The sequence below is a fragment of the Zalophus californianus genome, chromosome 5 (assembly GCF_009762305.2).
Source record: "Zalophus californianus isolate mZalCal1 chromosome 5, mZalCal1.pri.v2, whole genome shotgun sequence".
NCBI classification, from domain to species: domain Eukaryota; kingdom Metazoa; phylum Chordata; class Mammalia; order Carnivora; family Otariidae; genus Zalophus; species Zalophus californianus.
Window position 1 is genome coordinate 148298195 of NC_045599.1, and position 19333 is coordinate 148317527.

General features: G+C 47.2%; 1 protein-coding gene across 1 annotated transcript in view; it reads right to left on the reverse strand.

Annotated features, from left to right (window-relative positions):
* Positions 1–19333, reverse strand: part of ADCY2 (adenylate cyclase 2) — a 401408-nt gene that overhangs the window by 33646 nt on the left and 348429 nt on the right. Inside the window, exons 18-19 of the mRNA XM_027607059.2 lie at positions 16085–16254; positions 2938–3022 (exon numbers count right to left, since the gene is read on the reverse strand). Of these exons, the coding sequence (XP_027462860.1) occupies positions 2938–3022; positions 16085–16254 (255 nt within the window). The remainder of the gene's footprint in view (positions 1–2937; positions 3023–16084; positions 16255–19333) is intronic.

A 19333-nucleotide genomic window follows, 5' to 3' on the forward strand; every position in this document is an offset into this window, starting at 1 on the left:
CCCCAACAGAAGACAGATGTTTCTATCCCAAACCAGTTGAATGGACTCAATGGTGTCCCCCAGAAAGACAGTTCCAAGTTCTCATCTCCAGTATCTACGACTGTGACCTCTGGAAGTAGACTCTGCAGGTGTAATTAACTTAAGGATCTCAGGAGATCACACGGCATTGCAGGTGGGCTGTCAGTCCAATGACTGTGTCCTTATATGAGAAAGGAGAGGGGATCTGACACAGGCCCCCAGGGGCAGGCCATATGGAGGATGCAGCAGAGGGTCACGGCAAAGCCACTTCTGCCAAGACTCTGTATGTCCCTCCAACTCAAACAGCAGTCCTGCCTTATGAAACTTTACCCCTGGCTCCTCACCCATCTCCCAGAGTCTGTCTGGGGCCACTCGACAGTTCTCAGGGCCCAGATCCCACACAGAGATTTGCTCTCCATTTGCTCTGGCAAAGACCAGAGAGAACAGGAAGAGCCTGGAAGAGGCACCAGGGCATCTGGGAGCCTCACTACTGTCACACCAGGCACAGCCTCGAGGGCAATTCTTGCTTTGTCTAGTCCTGAAAATAAGCTGAGGAACTGGAGGGGTTTACATCTTTCTACGTGGCCAGAAGAGGTGGTCCGGGGCAGGGGGCAGGCAGCGTGTGATTCCATGCATTCTTGGGTTCTGGAGCCTCGTACACAGGGACCTCAGCCTAACTGAGGCCACCAGACTGCCACCTGCCCGGATGCATATGTTGGAGGAGCCCACCTAGAGTGTGGACCCTCAATGGCAGTTGGTCATTTCAACTTGGGAGAAATACAGGGAATCTTCCTTTCTCAAAAGAGGCCCTTGAACTCAGGCTGGCATTTCTATCGTAGATCGTATTTCAATTCAGAGAGCAGAACCCCAGCTCTTCCAGGAGGTGTGTTATGGTTTTATTAAGGTGTCTTAGATACCCAGAGCAATATTTAGCATGCTAATTTCCTCAGGAAGGAAAAACATCACCATTGTTTCAAAAAAGACAGTCATGGCGCGGTGGGGGGGGGGGGGGGGGGAAGTCATGAGGACAAATGAAGACAAAAGTAAGTTGCAAAATGTCCGTACCATTGTTTAAAAAAAACTACCTGGGAAATCGGTGACCCTGAGTCCATGCCTATTTATGAAACTTAAAAACCTTCTTTTAAATATCGGACATTTGTGACATAGTTGTATTTTCAGAAGGGTATGCAGAAGCACTATGTCACAAAAACGTGGCCATTCTTGTGAGCCCAGAAGACTTGGGACCTTGGTCCTGGCTCATCCTGGCACATCTCCATGTCAGCTTTTAGAGAATGATCATTACCACCATCACCCTTGTGGGGAGCAGCGACTTTTTAGGCCTCTAGGCATGTATACGACCAGAACAAGAGAAGACTCCCTGTAAAACTGGGATCAGAGCTGGGTTAAATTATGCCCAACCATAATCTGGAACGTTATCTCACGTCAGTTAGAGAGTAACGGATCAGGGGTGGGCACTGGAGGCAACAACACGTACGTAGTGGTACTGCGTGATTATCATCTCAGGGACCAAAGAGTGGGGAGAATTCAGTTTGATTTCTAGCTCCTTAAAATATATTGCTGTGAAGCAACCTTGAGTGATCACTCCAGCAGGAGAAAGTGCTGAACCAAACATCCCTGGGATGAAAGGGAGAAACAGGTGACCCCACAGAGGGGGCCACCACGTTTCCCGAGGAGTGATCACGTAGGTGATATTCTGCACAGAAGCCCGTTTCTTTCCCATCTTTCACTTCTAATAGGGTTTCCTGAGAGTGGACATGCCTTTTCTCTGTGAGTGAGAGCAGAAAGCAGTTCAGTAGTGGAGAACGCCAGGTTTCGGGAGAAACAAATGAAACCAGGAAAAAGGAACAGGGCATGGTTTCATGGGTTTACTGAAATGTGCAGAGGGTCAAAACTACAAGCTGAAGAATGCAGAACCAAGCACGTGCCAGGGATGGAGGGCGGGTGGGATGGGGAGGAGGCAGGGGTATTCTAGAACTCTGCAGCAGGACAAAAGCTCAGCTCCAGGGAGCCTGGAGCTCCCAGGAAGGCATGAGGGGAAAGGACAGTGTTTTCCAGGCTGCTGGACTAGCAGCCACAGATCTGGCCTCTGCTCTCACTGTGCAATTATTAACTTCCTACTGTTTAACTCTTTAGGGACGTATACATAATTTAATTGGTGTTGCATCGTAGTTGGCTATTTCTATATAAATTGCTTCTTGGTCACTTCATCCATCCAAGAATTCCAAGCAAACTTTGGAGAAGGCAGAGTGCGTGGTGTGGAATGAGTCTCTGTTCTCTGGGCAACTGTCCTTGTGTGCAGCTAGAGGAAGAATACTGTCCTTGAAAATCCTGTACCCACGGCCTCTCCTTGGAGACCAGAAGTAGGGCAGGAAACCAAGGAGAGACAGTTCCCTTCACAGCACAAAAGACGATTTTTGAACAGAGGACTGTATTTCTAGGAGTGATTACAAGTGATGGCAAAGGTACTCGTACTCACTTCTAAGAAAAAGAAAGAGGCCATCCATTCTGAAATGCAAGCAAAACCCCAGTGGAGGGAGTATTTTTCCAAAGAGCGTTCAGCTATCGAGAGAACACTCTTGTCGGCTTACAACACCTACCGTGTTATTTTGAGATTTAGCAGGAAATGGACTCACATCTCTACCGTTCACAAAGTTTGCCTCTTGTGGAAGAAATGAGAGACCTTTTCCCTTTTCTCTGTATCTACGCATACACACCCACATTTCTCCTAAGTGATAAAATTATTCTGGCGTGTTTGCATGAAAGCAGCTACACGGCACATCAGCAACGTGCTATCATTGTTATCACCGGGCGGACTCTTTTTTTAGAATTGAAGTAGAGTCCACATACAAAGTATTATTAACACAGCACTTAAAGTTACGTGAAAAAGCGATGTCTTACCTGTCTGCCCAAAACAAGCAGTGTGACGAAGAATATAAAGAGAGACACTGAGCCCATGGTCTTCAGGTCTTTCCAAATGCCTGGTCTATTAGAGAACAAACAGACACACAGACAAAAACCATACAAAACAACATACATACAGGACTTAGAATTTGAATATCAACCACCTTGAGACCCTCCAGTGCATGTCTTTCTACTCCAGCCAAACACACACCTTCCAGATACATCTTCAGGCCCACAAATGCATCAAAACAAACCAAAATAATCCCTATTAGGAGAGTTCAGTAACAGAAGATTCTTCCAAATTAACATATAGATTTCTTACTTTATCTCAAGCTCTAACAAACATAAAAGGAAAGCACAGAGAAATACAAATAGTATTTTCTTTATCCTTCTGAGATCAATATGGATAATTTGACATATGATTTCTTCAACTGTTGAAATGATCACTCTCAGAAAGAGACGGTATTCTAGAAATTAGCAATCATGTGAGGTAAAAAAGTGAAGTAGGGAACTTAATTTCTACCAGCTACTCTCACCTACGAATTATATAGCTTCTCATTAACATTTTTTGGCAGGTAGTTCTCAGGCCCTCTTTCACATGATTTTATAACACAAAGGCGAGACACAGATGGAAACTCTTGGTCTACTGCCCCATTTCCCCTTGGGTCCAGGTAGACCTCAGTCATTGATCCCTGCCCGTGTCCTCATCAAAACCTTGTAGGCAATGGTCACCCCCATCGGCATGTATGGTGGGCACGGGATACCCAGACATTCCTTCCCATCTCACTCTGGGTGTCTCTGTGAGAGTGTTTTCTGGATGAGATTAACATTTGAATCAGTAAATTGAGTAAAGCAGATCACTTTGTAATAGAGGTCAGCCTCATCCCATCAGTTGAAGACTTTAGTCGGAGAAAAGGCTGACCTTCCCCCAAATTAGAGAGAATTCTCTCTTGCCTGACTGCCTCTGAACTCAAACACTGGCTCCTCCTGGCTCTACTGCAGCTTCTGGCCTTCCGTCTCCAACTGGACATGCACGGTTCAGATGTTGGATTTGCCAGCCTCCATAATCATGAGAACCAATTCCTTATGACAAACTTCTTGACTGATATATATTTATATCCTATTTATATTCTATTTCTCTGGAGAATCCTGACTAATACAGCATGGAAGGAGACATCTCCTGCCATCCCTGGGGAATCCCGTGTAGCTGACAAAAGAGGACCTCCCACATAAAAGAGTAAATAAGACTTGAAAAAGAAAATTATGTAATAAGACTCAAAAAAGAAATTATGATTATGTATGGACGTATGTCACATAAGCAGCATAGGTCATGTTTAACTAAATTAAATAAATACCAGGTAATTACTTTCTGCTTGTGAGTTGCACTTGCTTTGAGGTTTTCCTGTTTCTCTACGGAGGGTTCAAAGGGCTCATGACATAAGAGGAGTCCCTGTGGTAGTGTGAGAGCTCAGGTGGGCTTTGGTATAGGATAATCCATGGAGGAACTGAGGTTCCTCTGCTCTCTCGATCTGTGGGACCTGGGTTAACCCCTCCAGACATCACTCTTGGCATCAGCCAAAGGGGGTCACATTGTCCATCTTACAGGCTGTTGTGGTCACTAGGTCAAGTATTAAGCCCAGCACAGGGCCTGACCAGGGGAGGCACTTCATAAATAGCACATGTGAGTTTCAGTACTAGATGCAGAGTAACAAGGGAGGGGACAAAGCTAGAGAGGTAGAGAAAAAGGTAAGAAAATGTAGGTTGGTGAATTACCATTAACAGAGTGAAAGATCCAAGTGCACAGGGAACATGGAGGCAGAATGGCCAGCCTCAGTCCTTGATGGGCTTAAGGACTCCAGAAAGGCTGAGCCTGCATTAGGGGCTCTTTCCTCCCTCCTAAACCAGCTGGGCTGCAAGCATGTGAGTTCCCCAGCTATAAGGAGGTCACTGGTTCCTGAGCATGAAGTAAGCTGAGAGCTGCCACTTTCCTGCTTGCCCACAACTGATTCTAAGAAATGAAGCTGTTCCCTTTCGAGCCTGTGACAGCTGTGTCTAATGGCACAGCCAAAGGGACGGAGGGGAGCAGATGTTTATAAACAATGGTGGCTGCAATGAATTTTAAACTTTTTTTTTTTTTTCTGTATTGACTATACTGACAACATATTGCCCAGGCAGTGAAAGTGGTAAGACACAGCCAACATTCTCAGATATGTGGGCGGAGTCTGACATTTTCATCTCGCTCTGTGAACCTTCTGTTCCTTTGTAATTCCAGGGGTCTGAGAAAGCAGCTATGACATTCCCCTTCCACCCCCACCCCTGTCACTCCCAAACTAAGAGTAAAATGGTAACTCCCAGGTCAGGATCTTGTAGCACCTTCATCAGTACAACCAATCAGAACTCAGGTCCTCCTTGCATTCCCAGGTGAGGGACCAGATGTCCCAAAAAATGCAGAGCCAGCCTAGGTCCCCATCACTGGGGAGAGGGGGACGTAGGACCCTCTTTATGCAATTCAGGGCCTGGTTGGGTTTTCAGTTCATCACACAGAAGATACAGACAAGCAATCTTTTTCTGGGACTCCTCACATTAATGTGTTTGAACATTGGCTTAGGGGACGGAAATGCTCTGCTCCACCTGTCTCCCAGATCTGGAGCCTTTGTGAGGATGAGTGGTGGGAGGAGCTGGGGACCTGGAGGGGGAAGGACAAGAGAAGATAAGGCAAGTAGTTGCTGGACGGGACCTAACTGCGCCTTGGAAATAACGAGGCACATCCAGCCTCCAGAATAGACTCGTAGGCCAACACACGAATGCCTTTTCTGCTCCTGACCCTCTCTGTCTATTAAGAAGGACTGCCTGTGCTTTCAAGGATTGCATTTTGGTTTCTCAAAAACTTCCTTTATTCATCCAGCCACGAAGAATGGCTGATTCTTGTAGGACACTTTCTCTCCCATGTGGGCCATGCATGGGCGAGTGCCAGATGGCTCCTGAAGTTTGAATGAGAAATCTGTCCATCCACAGATGCATTCCTGGGTTACTTTGCTCCTTGTGCGCACGTGGGAGAGGCCAGAAGGGGAGCAGTGCAGAGGTAGCAGCATCCAGAATAGCTAGAATAAAATCCCAGGATCTAGACTAGTCAACGTGTCCATGATCACATTAGGTTCTTAGGGCTTCTAAAACAATGTACTACAGACTGAGTGGCTCAAAACAATGGACGTTTATTATTTCACAGTTCTAGAAGCCAGATGTCTGATATCAAGGTGCCAGGAGGAAAGTGCTCCTTCTGAAACCTGTGGGGACATCCTTCCTTCCTTCATTATGGCTTCTGGTGGTTGGCCACCAATCCTTGGTGCTCCTTGGCTTCCCACGGCATCATTTCAATCTCTGCCTCCATCATCAAATGGCATTCTCTCAACACAGCCATCTTCTTATAAGGAAACCAGCCATGTTGGGTTAGGGCTCACCCTACTCCAGTAGGACTTCACCTCAACTAAATCCATCGGCAACAACCCTATTCCAAGTAAGGTCACATTGTGAGGTACTGGGGGTTACGACTTCACCATGTCTTCTTTTGGGAGAGACAAGCCAACCTATGACACTCGTGCTGGTCATTTACATAAAAACGATAGCTAGTTGGATGTGAGGCCTCCTTCTCTCTCTCCTTTAAGTTTTTAAGGTTGAAATCCCCATTCTGGACTTTTTCCTTGTCTGGTTGTGCCATTCCCGAGTGTGATGAAGTAGGGGACGCAGCACTAATATAACTGAGAAAGTTTCTAACTCAGTGACAGTTCTAGCCAAAATGTGACTGAATATGCTTTCTTTCATACCTAAAAATTGGGCTCTGGAGACTTAGATGCCCAAACGAGCCTGCAGCCACACACTAATTTACAGTGGGCCCTCACCCCGAGGCTGTTAATGGAGCAATCATTGTGGCCCTCAAGTTTTGAGAGTATAAAAGACCAAAGAAACCTACAAAATTGGATGAGCAATATGGAGGAAGTGCCTGGTGGACCAGTCTCTAACCTAAAGGCAAATTATTCAGTTGAGGTAAAAAAATGACATTTTCAATTCTCAGGAGAGAAAGCAGTCCAGGCATGGAGACACGAACATGATCTTACATTTAAAATCTTTATGTTTACCTAGGTGATGTAGACCTCTCTTACTTTTGAGAAGAAAAGTACCTAAAGAAACTCAGGATTATATGGTAATTCTATTTTTCTTTGTTCCAAGTTTTTATTTAAATTCCAGTTAGTTAATATAGAGTGTAATATTGGTTTCAGGAGTAGAATTTAGTGATTCATCCTTACATACAACACCCGGTGCTCATTACAGTAAGTGCCCTCCTTAATGCCCATGGCCCATTTAACCCACCCCCCACCCACCTCCCTCCAGCAACCCTCACTTCATTCCCTATTGTTACGAGTCTCTCATGGTTTGCCTACCTGATTTTATCTTATTTTATTTTTCTTCCCTTTCTCTATAGTCACCTGTTTTGTTTCTTAAATACCACATATGAGTGAAATCACATGGTATTTGTCTTTCTTTGACTGACTTATTTCACTTAGCATAATACACTCTAGTTTCATCCATGTTGTTGCAAACGGCAATTTCCTTTTCATGGCTGAGTAATATTCCATTGTGTGTGTGTATATATATATGTATGTATGTATGTATATATATAGCCCCTCTTCTTTATCCATTCATCAGCCGATGGACCTTTGGGCTCTTTCCATAATTTGGCGATTGTTGATAATGCTACTATAAACATCGGGGTGCATGTACCCCTTCGGATCTGTATTTTTGTAGTGCAATTGCTGGGTCATAGGGTCGCTCTATTTTTAACTTCTTGAGGAACCTCCAACCAGTGTTCCAGAGTGGCTGCACCAGCTTGCATTCCCACCAACAGTGTAGGAGGGCTCCCCTTTCTCTGCATCCTCGCCAACATCTGTTTCCTGAATTGTTAATTTTAGCCATTCTGACAGGTGTGAGGTGGTATCTCATCGTGCTTTTAATTTGTATTTCCCTGATGATGAGTGATGTTGAATATCTTTTCATGTGTCTGTTAGCCATCTGGATGTCTTCTTTGGAAAAATGTCTATTCGTGTCTTCTGCCCATTTCTTAACTGGATTATTTGTTTTTTAGGTGTTGAGTTTGATAAATTCTTTATAGATTCTGGATACTAACCTTTATCAGATATGTCATTTGCAAATATCTTCTCCCAATCTGTAGGCTGCCTTTTAGTTTTGTTGATTGTTTGCTTTGCTGTGCAGAAACTTTTTATCTTGATGAAGTCCCAAGGGTTCATTTCTGCTTTTGTTTCCCTTGCCTCTGGAGATGTGTCTAGTAAGAAGTTGCGGTGGCCGGGGTCAAAGAGGTTGCCGCCTGTGTTCTCATCTAGGATTTTGATGCTTTCCTGTCTCACATTTAGGTCCTTCATCCATGGGAATTCTATTTTTACATTTTTGAGACACCTCCATACTGTGTTCCAGAATGGCTACACCAGCTTGCATTCCCACCAACAGCGTAAGACAGTTCCCATTTCTCCACATCCTCACCAACACCTGTTGTTTCTTAAAAAATATTTTATTTATTTATTTGAGAGAGAGAGAGCATGAGAGAGAGAGAGAGAGAGAGAGAGAGAGAGAGATCAGGAGCAGGGGGGACGGGCAGAGGGAGAAGCAGACTCCCCACTGAGCAGGGAGCCCAACGTGGGACTTGATTCCAGGACCCTGGGATCATGACCCGAGCTGAAGGCAGATGCCTAACCGCCTGAGCCAGCCAGGTGCCCTTTTGTGTGTTTTTTTTTTTTTTAAAGATTTATTTATTATTTATTTTGAGAGAGTGAGAATGAGAGAGTACATGAGAGGGGGGAGGGTCAGAGGGAGAAGCAGACTCCCTGCTGAGCAGGGAGCCCGATGCGGGACTCGATCCTGGGACTCCAGGATCATGACCCGAGCCGAAGGCAGTCGCTTAACCAACTGAGCCACCCAGGCGCCCCCTCTTGTGTGTTTTTATCCATCCAGCCAGTCTTGCCTTTTGGGTAGAGAATTCACTTCATTTCCATTGAGAGTAACATTGATCGACAAGGACTTTCTAATGCTCTGTTACTAATGGTTCTCTGGCTGTTCTTTAGTTCCTCTGTTCCTTTCTTTCTTGAGTTTTTGTGTTCTTTGAGGTTTTTCATCGCTTTCTTCAATCTGAAAGAGCAGTTACCCCCTTGAGTCTTTATTAACTGCGTCTGGGATGGAAATACCTTGAGGATCCCTGAGAAGGTCCCTGGTCATACCTGCTCTTCGCCTCTTCCTCCCTCTCGTGGCAGAGTTCTTAAGCTTTCGCACCTCCTCTCCATCGGGCAGAGCACCAGGCAGAGTACTCACGGCCTCCTTTTGTTTTCCCAAACAAAACTTGCCTGGCCCTCAGATTCGAGCCGGCTTTCTGCGTGTGCTCACTAGGCATCTGCTAAAGCCCGTTGTCTTCTCTGCCACTGGGAGTGTGGGCAGGGATCTGGCCACAGGGTCAGGGTGTGGGAGGTGTGGGGATCTGTGGGTGAGGTGTTCCCAGAATCTCCTGGGCAGGCTTCTCAATGGAGGCCACGATGCGGTGAGTAGGATCCGTGTCCCTGGAAGGCCCTTTGAGAGTGCCTATCTGTCCTTGCCCAGCTGCTCCCTGCCCCCATCATGCAGCTCGGGACTCGGCACTGTGGATGCTCGCTCGCACTGGAGATCTCCCTTGGGCCTCAGCTGTACCCTTCTGGGGGACAGGGGGTGTGGGTAGAGTCAAGCCATTCCTCTTACCCACTGCAGTGCGTTCAGACAGTGTGCTGGAACTTCTGCTCTGGAAACCAGGACTTGCTCCAAGGCTCTGTGGGTGGGTCACTTGTCAAGTGTTTTCTAGGGGCCCCTGGACCACAGCCAAGACGGGCTGGAGCTGGTTCACGGCTGTTGCACGGCTCACAGCCCGGGGCCCGTATGCCTATTACCTGATCCTCAAGTGCGTGAGATGCCTCTTGGACCCCGTGGCATATACTGTTGGATCCCCCAGCTCCTGCAACAGCACTTTTGTCCCTGGACAGATGTCAAATCACTGGAGCTGGTGGGGGTGGTGGTGGCAAAGACGAGAGACATCTTATTCTGCCATGATGCTGAAGTCCCTTCCTTCTTGCGCTTCTGAATCCCCACAGCTCTCCAAGGTCTTTCCAGCGTTAGTCAGCTCTGGGCCCCCTGACACATGCCTGGCCCACAAGCTCATCCTTTCCTAGGTGTGCAGGATAAGCTTAACCACGACATCCTGACAAGTCTCCTGCCGGCCTTCTGATGAAACCCGATTTTCTTATAGAGACGTTTTGGGAAATTCGTCTTCTTTTTTTTTTAAAGATTTATTTATTTGAGAGAGAGAGAGAGAGTGTCCGGGGGGAGGGGCAGTGGGAGAGGGAGAGAGAAAATCTTAAGCAGACTCCACGCCCAACATGGAGCCCAACGTGGAGCTCCATCTCTTGACCCAAGATCATGGCCTGAGCCGAAATCAAGAGTCAGCCACTTAACTGACTGAGCCACCCAAGAGCCCCTGTGATCTTCTTGACAGCAGAGACTACACTCTCTTCGTCTCTGTGCTCAGGCTCCAGCGCTCAGGCCTGGCATACAAAGGGTGTTCAATAAAAGTGTGTCATAAAAACAGATGAATAAGTGGACGAATAATCATGTTGGTTTGAAACCTAAGGGGCTTCCTTTCTAGACACTCTTTCCTCTCTGGCGGGACAGAGATTCACCAGAATCCTATGCAGTCTTCCGGAGAGGGTGGCCCAATGTCACCCAAGGACAGATGGCCCAGAGCCTTATGCTTTCTCAGGGTGTCACTCACAAATGCCAAGCAAGACATTCTGGGCTGGAACAGACTACCACATGGAGGGACAAGCCCATGCTGAGCAATGAGCCCTGCAGGCAGCTGCGGGTCAGGAGAGATGACAAAGCCCGGGGCTGGGAGATAGCACTGGCCTCTGCTATGGATGTACTATGCACCCATGAATGTGGCTGTGGTTTCGTTCTGTGGAGGTGATTTTAAGTGGGAAGCAACTGGTCTATCGGTGCAGTAAGACAGAGGGCTATGCATGGCTTCAGCATCAGAGATGGAGGAACTGATGATATGACATATGTATTCTGCAGTCTATGGGCACAGGCTCTGTGAAATCTCCTTTTTCCCCTTATTCTAAAATCAAACAAAACAAAACAGCCAAAAATCAAGTATCCTCCTGCAAGTGGATCCACATCACAGCAGATCTTTGAGTTTAGATAACCAAGTAGCTCACTAATGGTTGTTTTTTATAGAAAAAAAGAAAGCTTGGTGGAATTTGAGCAGCCCTAGGATGACTTGCTTTTTCCTTAAATTGGCAGCTTGGACAACCTACCTCCTTCTCTGGCCTCCCGGGCGGCTGCTAGTGGGTGTCAGCCACCCAGAAACGTGTGTTCCTTACTTTCTGGAGCTGGAACAGGGAGCAGGAATCAGAAAGGGCAAGAGAAGCTGAGCTATTAAGTTTGAAAGTTTCAAAACTATTCAACATTAACTTGGATACAGGATGGGTTAGAATGTTAATTTGGAATACATTTTTAATTTGAAAGTGGAGACTTTAGAGGAATTTCAGGTGCTTTGGAATACCCCCAGGCCCTCCACCCCAGAGTGGATGTGTGATGCTCTCCTGCCTTTCTGCTGATCCTGATTAATGCTGTAGTTCTTCCTCAAGACTCTCAGGGAGCTCATCATTGGCTGATTCCAAGTTGGGGCACTGTCAGAATGGGTCACAAAATCTCAAATTCTGTGTCTTGAATGAGACGTAGGAGAAACAGAGAAAGCAAAACAATGCCACACTGAAGGTGTGTAATTCAGAGCTCTCAGTGATAGACGTTTGAGTATCTCCATCACTGTCATTGATATGGAGCTTTAAGGAAGTGTAAGAATTACACGGACATTTCCACCAGCAAGCACCCAGAGCTCCTGAATGAGGCTGGGCACTGGGTATCACTGCTTACTTACACGCCTTAGTTATGTGCTGTCCACAGAGGCCTTGTCTTATTCGGCGAAGTGCTCAAACAGAGCTGGTTAGCCCACAGAGTTCCCTGTTACCTCCTCTGTTCAAGCTCTCCCACACCCTTACCTCTTCAGAATTATAAGGCACATTTCCCTCACTCAGGTGAATTAGTATCATTCCGGGTCCATATTAAATGGTAATACTCATCCCTTGAGACTTTTTTAGTTCTGTAAGGTAAAAACTCACAGGAAAAATCTGACAGTGTGTTGCAGACTCTGTGGCAAGCCTTTGACATGGGAAGGGTGGGTCTTTGAAACAAAAACATCCTCCAGCAATATCAACGCTCATCACCATCACCATCGCTGGGACAGACAGCCTGGGGTCCCTGGCCATGTTGGCTGAGGGCTTTGGGAGACTGTCATGGGAAGGAACAAGAATCATTATTAATTGGTTCAGTAAACATCCTGCCCTTACGGAAAGATGGACGATGTCGTAAATGCCGAAGGAGGAGATATGTTGTTCTGGACCTTCTAAATACCAGAAACCTCTGAGCTTCCTTCACCGTGAGGACTTACCCGAATCTCATGAACACAGATAACGATAGGTACTGCGGCATTGCTGGCCTCCATTTGATCAATTGTTCATGGCATGTCCTCTCAAAGTGGTCTTTTTCTCTCCTTTAGAGTAGGCTTTCCACATTCGTCAAACTCTAATAAGAGTATCTCTGATGCCATTTTCTAAATTATCCATTGATCTGGAGTTTTTCTAGTGCATACTTCTCCTGTTTCCTTTGCTGACCCCACTGGCAAAAACTTCCCTATTGACTTGTACCATCCTGTTGGCCGGTCCATGATCAATGTCACATGTGGTTCTGAGAAGGTCCCTGAAACATGGGTCACGGTGAACTCACATACGGACAAAAGTGCTGTCCAACTATGTATTCAGAAGATGGCCTGGCACTGCCTTATGAGCAGAAATGCCCTCTCGGACTCGCCCTTGAAATACAAGACTACAAACAAAGCTGATGCTGTCCCTGAAAAGACACATCTTCAATGAGCCTCTGTCTTCAGGGAAGCAGATTAGGAGAGACTTTTCGTTACAGCCAGGACTGGGGCCCTTCTGATTATTTGGGGGTGCACCTGCTGTTATTCATGTATCCAACAGATGTTTATCGAGCACCTCCTTACTTACCCAATGGCAGGCATTGGTTATAGGCACTGTGGATATCAGAGTGGTACTTGGTTCAGACCTTCTCTGTCCTCGATTCGAGAGTATCTATTATTTGCGTCATAGGAAAGGAGACGGCGGGCAACAGAGCCCCAGCGGATTCATCCAGGGGGGATACTCTCCACCTCTGCAGAGTGAGAGGGCTGCTCAGTGTTCAGCAGAAGCTTGGGGTAGGTCTGCCGACAGTGCTCGGGGCCCACATGGGGACCAATCCAGAGGCCAAGGTGGGCACCAAGGACACTCACTGCCACAGCCAAGCACACATTCCAGAAAGAAGACCGGGACAAGAACCAGGAAGCCAGGAGTGGAAAGGGAGGGCAAGGATGCAAAGACCAGAAATAAGTCAGAAAAGGGACAGGACCAAGCTCGTCTTCAGTGACACAGATGAGCTCAATCAGGAACAGACGTGCTGCTTGGCACTCCTGTGAGCCAGCTCCCCCCATGAAGGGGGCCTCTGGCTTGGAATTTAGGAATGTTCCAGCTCAAGGCACTGCCCCAGAGCAGGGGGCTTTTGTTTTTCTAAGGATCCTAGTGTTCTGTCGGAAAGAGTTGTGTCAGCAACGACACAAGGCAAAGGACGGGGAAACCCCTAGCAGGTGTCTGACGGCAAAATCTCGTGAATCTTAGAGGACAAAGAACACACGGGCATGAGTCCCAGAGTTACATCAAACATGAGGCTGGAGAAATCAGGGGGAAGGTGAAGACTCCTGCTCTTAAGAGTCTCTCATTTGGGGTTAGTTTTCAACTGACATTGAGAAAATGTGTTAATTTCAAGATATTCTGTTACTCTGCCAGGAACAGTCATCGTTGGGTGGAGGAACGCTTCTTCATTCTGGGGTGTGGAAATGTCAGAGCCCCATGGTGAGGCGGAGGGGGGGGGCGGGGAGGTGAGGCGGAGGGGGGGGGGCGGGGAGGTGAGGCGGAGGGGGGGGGGCGGGGAGGTGAGGCGGAGGGGGGGGGGCGGGGGAGGTGAGGCGGAGGGGGGGGGCGGGGAGGTGAGGCGGAGGGGGGGGGCGGGGAGGTGAGGCGGAGGGGGGGGGGCGGGGAGGTGAGGCGGAGGGGGGGGGCGGGGAGGTGAGGCGGAGGGGGGGGGGCGGGGAGGTGAGGCGGAGGGGGGGGGCGGGGAGGTGAGGCGGAGGGGGGGGGCGGGGAGGTGAGGCGGAGGGGGGGGCGGGGAGGTGAGGCGGAGGGGGGCGGGGAGGCAGGTCCCTGAGGCTTCGCGGCTCAGCCCTCTCTAGCCGTAAGGTTCTTATAAAGACAAAACTCGGAGAAGACACACAAAAGATCTTGAAGGAAACGGAAGGACTCTGAAAGTAAACACTCCTTTTCTTCAACCAAGGAACGACTCTACTGCTGCTCAGTTGTAAGCAGAGATCGTGTGTCTATCTCTGGTCCCCAGAAGTCATTCTCTCTCCATCAGAAACTCGCTTATCTAATTTCCTCTTTTTCTTCAGATGTGTAGCATATTCAGGAGCTTCAAATTTAATAAAGGGAAATTCAGCAGAATCGTCAGCTGTGCATAAAATTCAGTAACACCGCATTTATGTAGGGATTTGACACAGGCTCTCTGGGTATAGTAGAGAAATAGTAAAGCGTGTTTGCTTGGCGACTTTGAGAAGTGATTGGGAAATTAACTCCTGATTTCATTCTCATCCTCGCTAAGGAATCAAACTTTCCTTAATACCATTATGCATTTTTGCAACTCTACTCCTCTCAGCTTGATTACAAATTATTAGGGCTTCATGGTGTGGAGGATGATGGAAATTAAATTATGTGAGGAGAATGCGCTGCTGTGGTGTTTCTGAAAGTGTTTTTATTGGTAAGGAACGTGCACACAGTAAGGTGCACGCTGTACTTGACACTGAGCCTCCAATGGAGAAGTGAGTGGCCATGCGCTGGGAACACAAGCCGTCTTTCTGGAGTCACACATCTATGAAAATATTTAAGGTGTTTATTTTATATTAAAAGAGATACGGATAATTTATGGAGGATTATGCCACACGCTTATAGAAAAAATTTAAAGGCTGGTGGGTCCAGAAATAAACCTAGTGCGTGATATATAAAGTTTTGCCATTAAGATGTGAGATGGAGAATATCATAATGATTACTTTTTTTTCAAGCAGGGGATAAATATTCATTGTAAGTATATGGAAGTAATTTGATGGCAAGAAACCTTTTATAAACCTGAGGAAGGGCTTGAGGAACATTCTTCCAATGTTCCCAACCTCAGGGCGGGATGCGATCACAGTTGTATCTTTTCTTGAAAGTCAATCTCTTCATAGAACAGACAGTTGCCAGTTGACCATACTCCCTCCACGCAAGGGCAGTTTAGGAAATCTCCCCTAAGAAGTTTAACGCTATAACTTGTGAATCTTTTCCGGTATTTTTGTGTAGGCTGATTCATTTGTTTTGGACTGGGGGGGGGGGGGCACTTTGCCTGGGGGGCACATTTGGCAGTGTCTGGAGAAATCTTTTGTTGTCATGACTTGGGGTGGGTAGTTGTGTCTGGCGTCTAGTGGGTAGGGGCCAGGGATCTGCTAAGAATCGTGTAATGCCCAGGACGGTCCCCTCACTGCCCAACGCAAGGGAAACTTATTCAGTCTGAAGTATTAACAATACTGAGGAAGAGAAACCCTAGGTTATACTTATCATTACAGTCCAGAGGGGAACACAAATCCCCTCTCTAAACCACTTCCTATCCCCTACATGTATATGATGATACCGATTCTACATAAAATCTATAACGAAGACACACACCAGCTTCCTGCACCATTGTTTTAAAGAAACCCACGTGCAGTGATTGCCGATGACAAGGATATTGCTCATCGACATTTACTCAACGCACACTCACGTTATCAACGTCCCGCAAAAGAACCAAGGAGAAGGAAAGGGACGCGGGTTACCTCTCGAATAAGACCTGGCTGTAGTCGTCTAGGACGTGGGCGTGAGTGTGCAGAAGGATGGTGTTGTAGCCCACCAATGCCACCATCATGATCAACATCTTCAACTCGTAGTTCACCCTCAGGAACACCGAGCAGGAAATCAGTCCCAGAATGCAGCTGTAGATAAAGTACTGGAACAGGGAAACAGATCAGATGAATTACTCAGGATCTCCTCTGAGAAATGCTGGAGTAAGCATTAAAATTGGGGATCACCACCAAGTTCACTCAGGCTGCTTATGAACTGGCTGCTCATCATTTGCTTCTGGAAAATGAAAACAATAGGACTCTGTACACCTTTAGAGATTTTAAAAGTTGTAGTACATAGAATCTCTTTCGGCCTTGCAATTCTTTATTTATTAAGAGGATATAAATCATCGCAGGGGTTAAAAGCACAAGAAAGCCCAGGTGTTTTATTAAAAGAGAAACAGTGGGTCTAAAGCAGGAAGGATTTAACAAACTAAAAGCTTTGGCCAGGGTGAGTCACGAATTCCCCGGAAGCGGACGGGAACCCAAGGAAATGGAAAGAACCAGGTGTGAGGAAGAAAGCACATTCCATCCTGTGTGGCCCCAGGAAGCCACGCTGCTCCTGCACGAGGATGCGTGTTTCTCACTATTTACCATAATGGACATCGTTGAGAAGGGAGAGCCCTGAGGCAACCTTCCTTGGCTCACTCATTCGCGGGGTTACTTTGGGCCACTGACCTAACCCGGCTGTGTGACACGGTGTCTTTAGCTATAACACGAGGGGAAGAACGTCCTCCTTTTAAGTCACTGAACAGAGTGAGCAGAGCTTGGAGCCCAGAGCCCTGCCAGCCAGGAGTGACTTGCTGAATGAAAGGTCGCCAGTCGCACGAACGCTTTATCTGCTCTACCCCTCTGTTTTTGTGGACCAAGGTTAGCTATCTGCTTTCCTAGAAGGGAAGCAGCTCTCAATAAAGTCTAATCATTTTAATAAAGCATAGATCCGACGATGTTTGATAAACGTGCCTTTATAAAGGAGCCCAGTTTGTAAGGCACTCAATTTTCGTGTCATTATGTGGAATAAGCCATGTATGAGCTGCTTATTCTTACCACTCGAGCTCTTTTATTTCCCTGGCTAAGGCCATCCAGAGTCAGCTCTCTGGAACGCTAGTGATATTAGCTCATCCATCCTGTTCCTGGGGAAGAAAGGAAGGCGAGGGGTGAGCTGCCCTGGTCACACCAAGCACTTCCTTCTCCGTGAGAGGGGTGCTTGGTGTCAGCCCAGATGTTGTACTCTCGGGGACCTGGACCCGGCATGTCAGCTTCCCCAGGAAGACCAGCGGTTGTCCCTGATCACACGGCAACTGGGTCACCCTTTAGGAGGTGATGCTTTGCCCCCGGTGGCTGCATTTTACAGGGCCCTGAGGGTTCTAAGCATCCTTTCTCTGGCCCAAATTACCTTCCCGATGTGAGTTCTCCCCGATGCTGACACCACTCCCCCTACAACAGAGAACAAGAGGAGGAAAAGAGGGAAGAGATGTGTGCGGACGGGGCTGCTCAGGCTGGGACACTCGTGGGAGCAGGTGGGAGCAACGGCGCAGTCTCCCCCGGCGCAGGAGGCCAGGGAGGACGCGCAGGCTCTGAAGCCAGTCCTTATTTCCACGGAGTGCGGCCACTGTTACCCTCAGAGGGCAGGCGTGAGGGCTCATGGCAGGATGTGCACCAGGCCTGGGGACAGCCACTGGATGCGGACCAGGCAGCTCTGCAGAGGGCCTGGGGAGGTCCCCTCAGGGCAGGGAACGTGCCCAGCTGCCTGGCAGGGAGGCTCGTGCCTACTGGATTGAGTAAGATACAGGCTTCTACTTCTCACATCTTTTTTTAGTTCATTTTTCTGCTAACTCACTATTATATTTTTCTAAAGTATCATTCCAAGACAGACTGGAAATTAAAAAAAAACAAAAAAACAAAATGAAAACAGGGCCTTCCTCATGAAGAGTCTGAGAGGCCCTGGTTTACAACCTAGCGGTCTTTCAGTCAGTAATCAAGAGTATTCTAGAACAGCTCCTTAAAAGCCATGAAATTGCCCTGGGAGCCGGCGGGGGGAGTGGGGGAGACTCTCAGTTCCAACAGGATGCTGCTACTAAAATCATGCTGAAAACCATAGAATGAACATTATCAACAAGGTCAGCCTAATGGAAGGAGCAGAATCAGGAACCACTGTGTGTATGAACGTATGCATGGTGGGGGTTGCGGATAGGACTGTAAAGCTTTTCTTTAACACCTGTCATACCAAAGAGGTGCCAATACCTATGCAAACATGCCCATGGTTTCACTTTTTAAAATCCATTCTTAGGCTTTTAAAAAGTTTTCATATTTCAGGAATATTGATTAGAATATATACATTAATGGGAAGTAGCATTTAGTCCGTTCTTTATTAAATAGCCTTTCTGGAACACTTGGAGGCCGTGCACAAGGTGGTTTGGGAACTGATTAAAGGTAGGGGGCAGCCTGCAGACAGCGACAGAGGGATGTGTGAATGAGGGGGGAGAGCTGAGAAGGCCAGGCCAGGGGTTGTGAAGATCAGCTGTTCTCAGTGATAAGGCACCTGCCAGGAAGGGCTCGGGTGGGCAAGAGTTTCGGCGGCAGGCTCCCGGACTGACTTCTATTAGGGTGTAATGACTGCTGACCTATTTCTATATAATTTTGATATAGTTGATATATTAGTTAATGGTTGCATTATTTATTAACACTTGTAATTTTAATATTATTTTAATTACTAAATAGTTGTTAATATTAATCTTAAGTTAACGAAGTTAACATTAGTTAATATGATTATTAACACGTCTGATACAGCTGATCGATGAAATCAACTTGCGTTTTAATGGCAAAGGAACAACCACTATTACCCTGGGTAATTTCCTTAAGTTTCTTTTGGCCTCAGTGCCCTCCCCAGGAAAACGGGAATTCCAGGAAGAGCAAACTCACAGGGCAGGTTTTCAGATGAAATGATAGGAACTGCCGACGTGGCAGAAATCAAGGAAATACAGGGCATATTAGGGAATATACAGGGACGCCTGGGTGGCTCAGCCGGTGAAGCCTCTGCCTTCGCCTCAGTTCATGATCTTGGGGTCCTGGGACTGAGCCCCAGGTTGAGCCCGGCATTGAGCCCCGAGCCGTGGGTCTCCCTCTGCCCTGCCCCTGGTCCTGTGTGTGCGTTCTCTCTCTCTCAAATATAATCTTTAAAAAAAA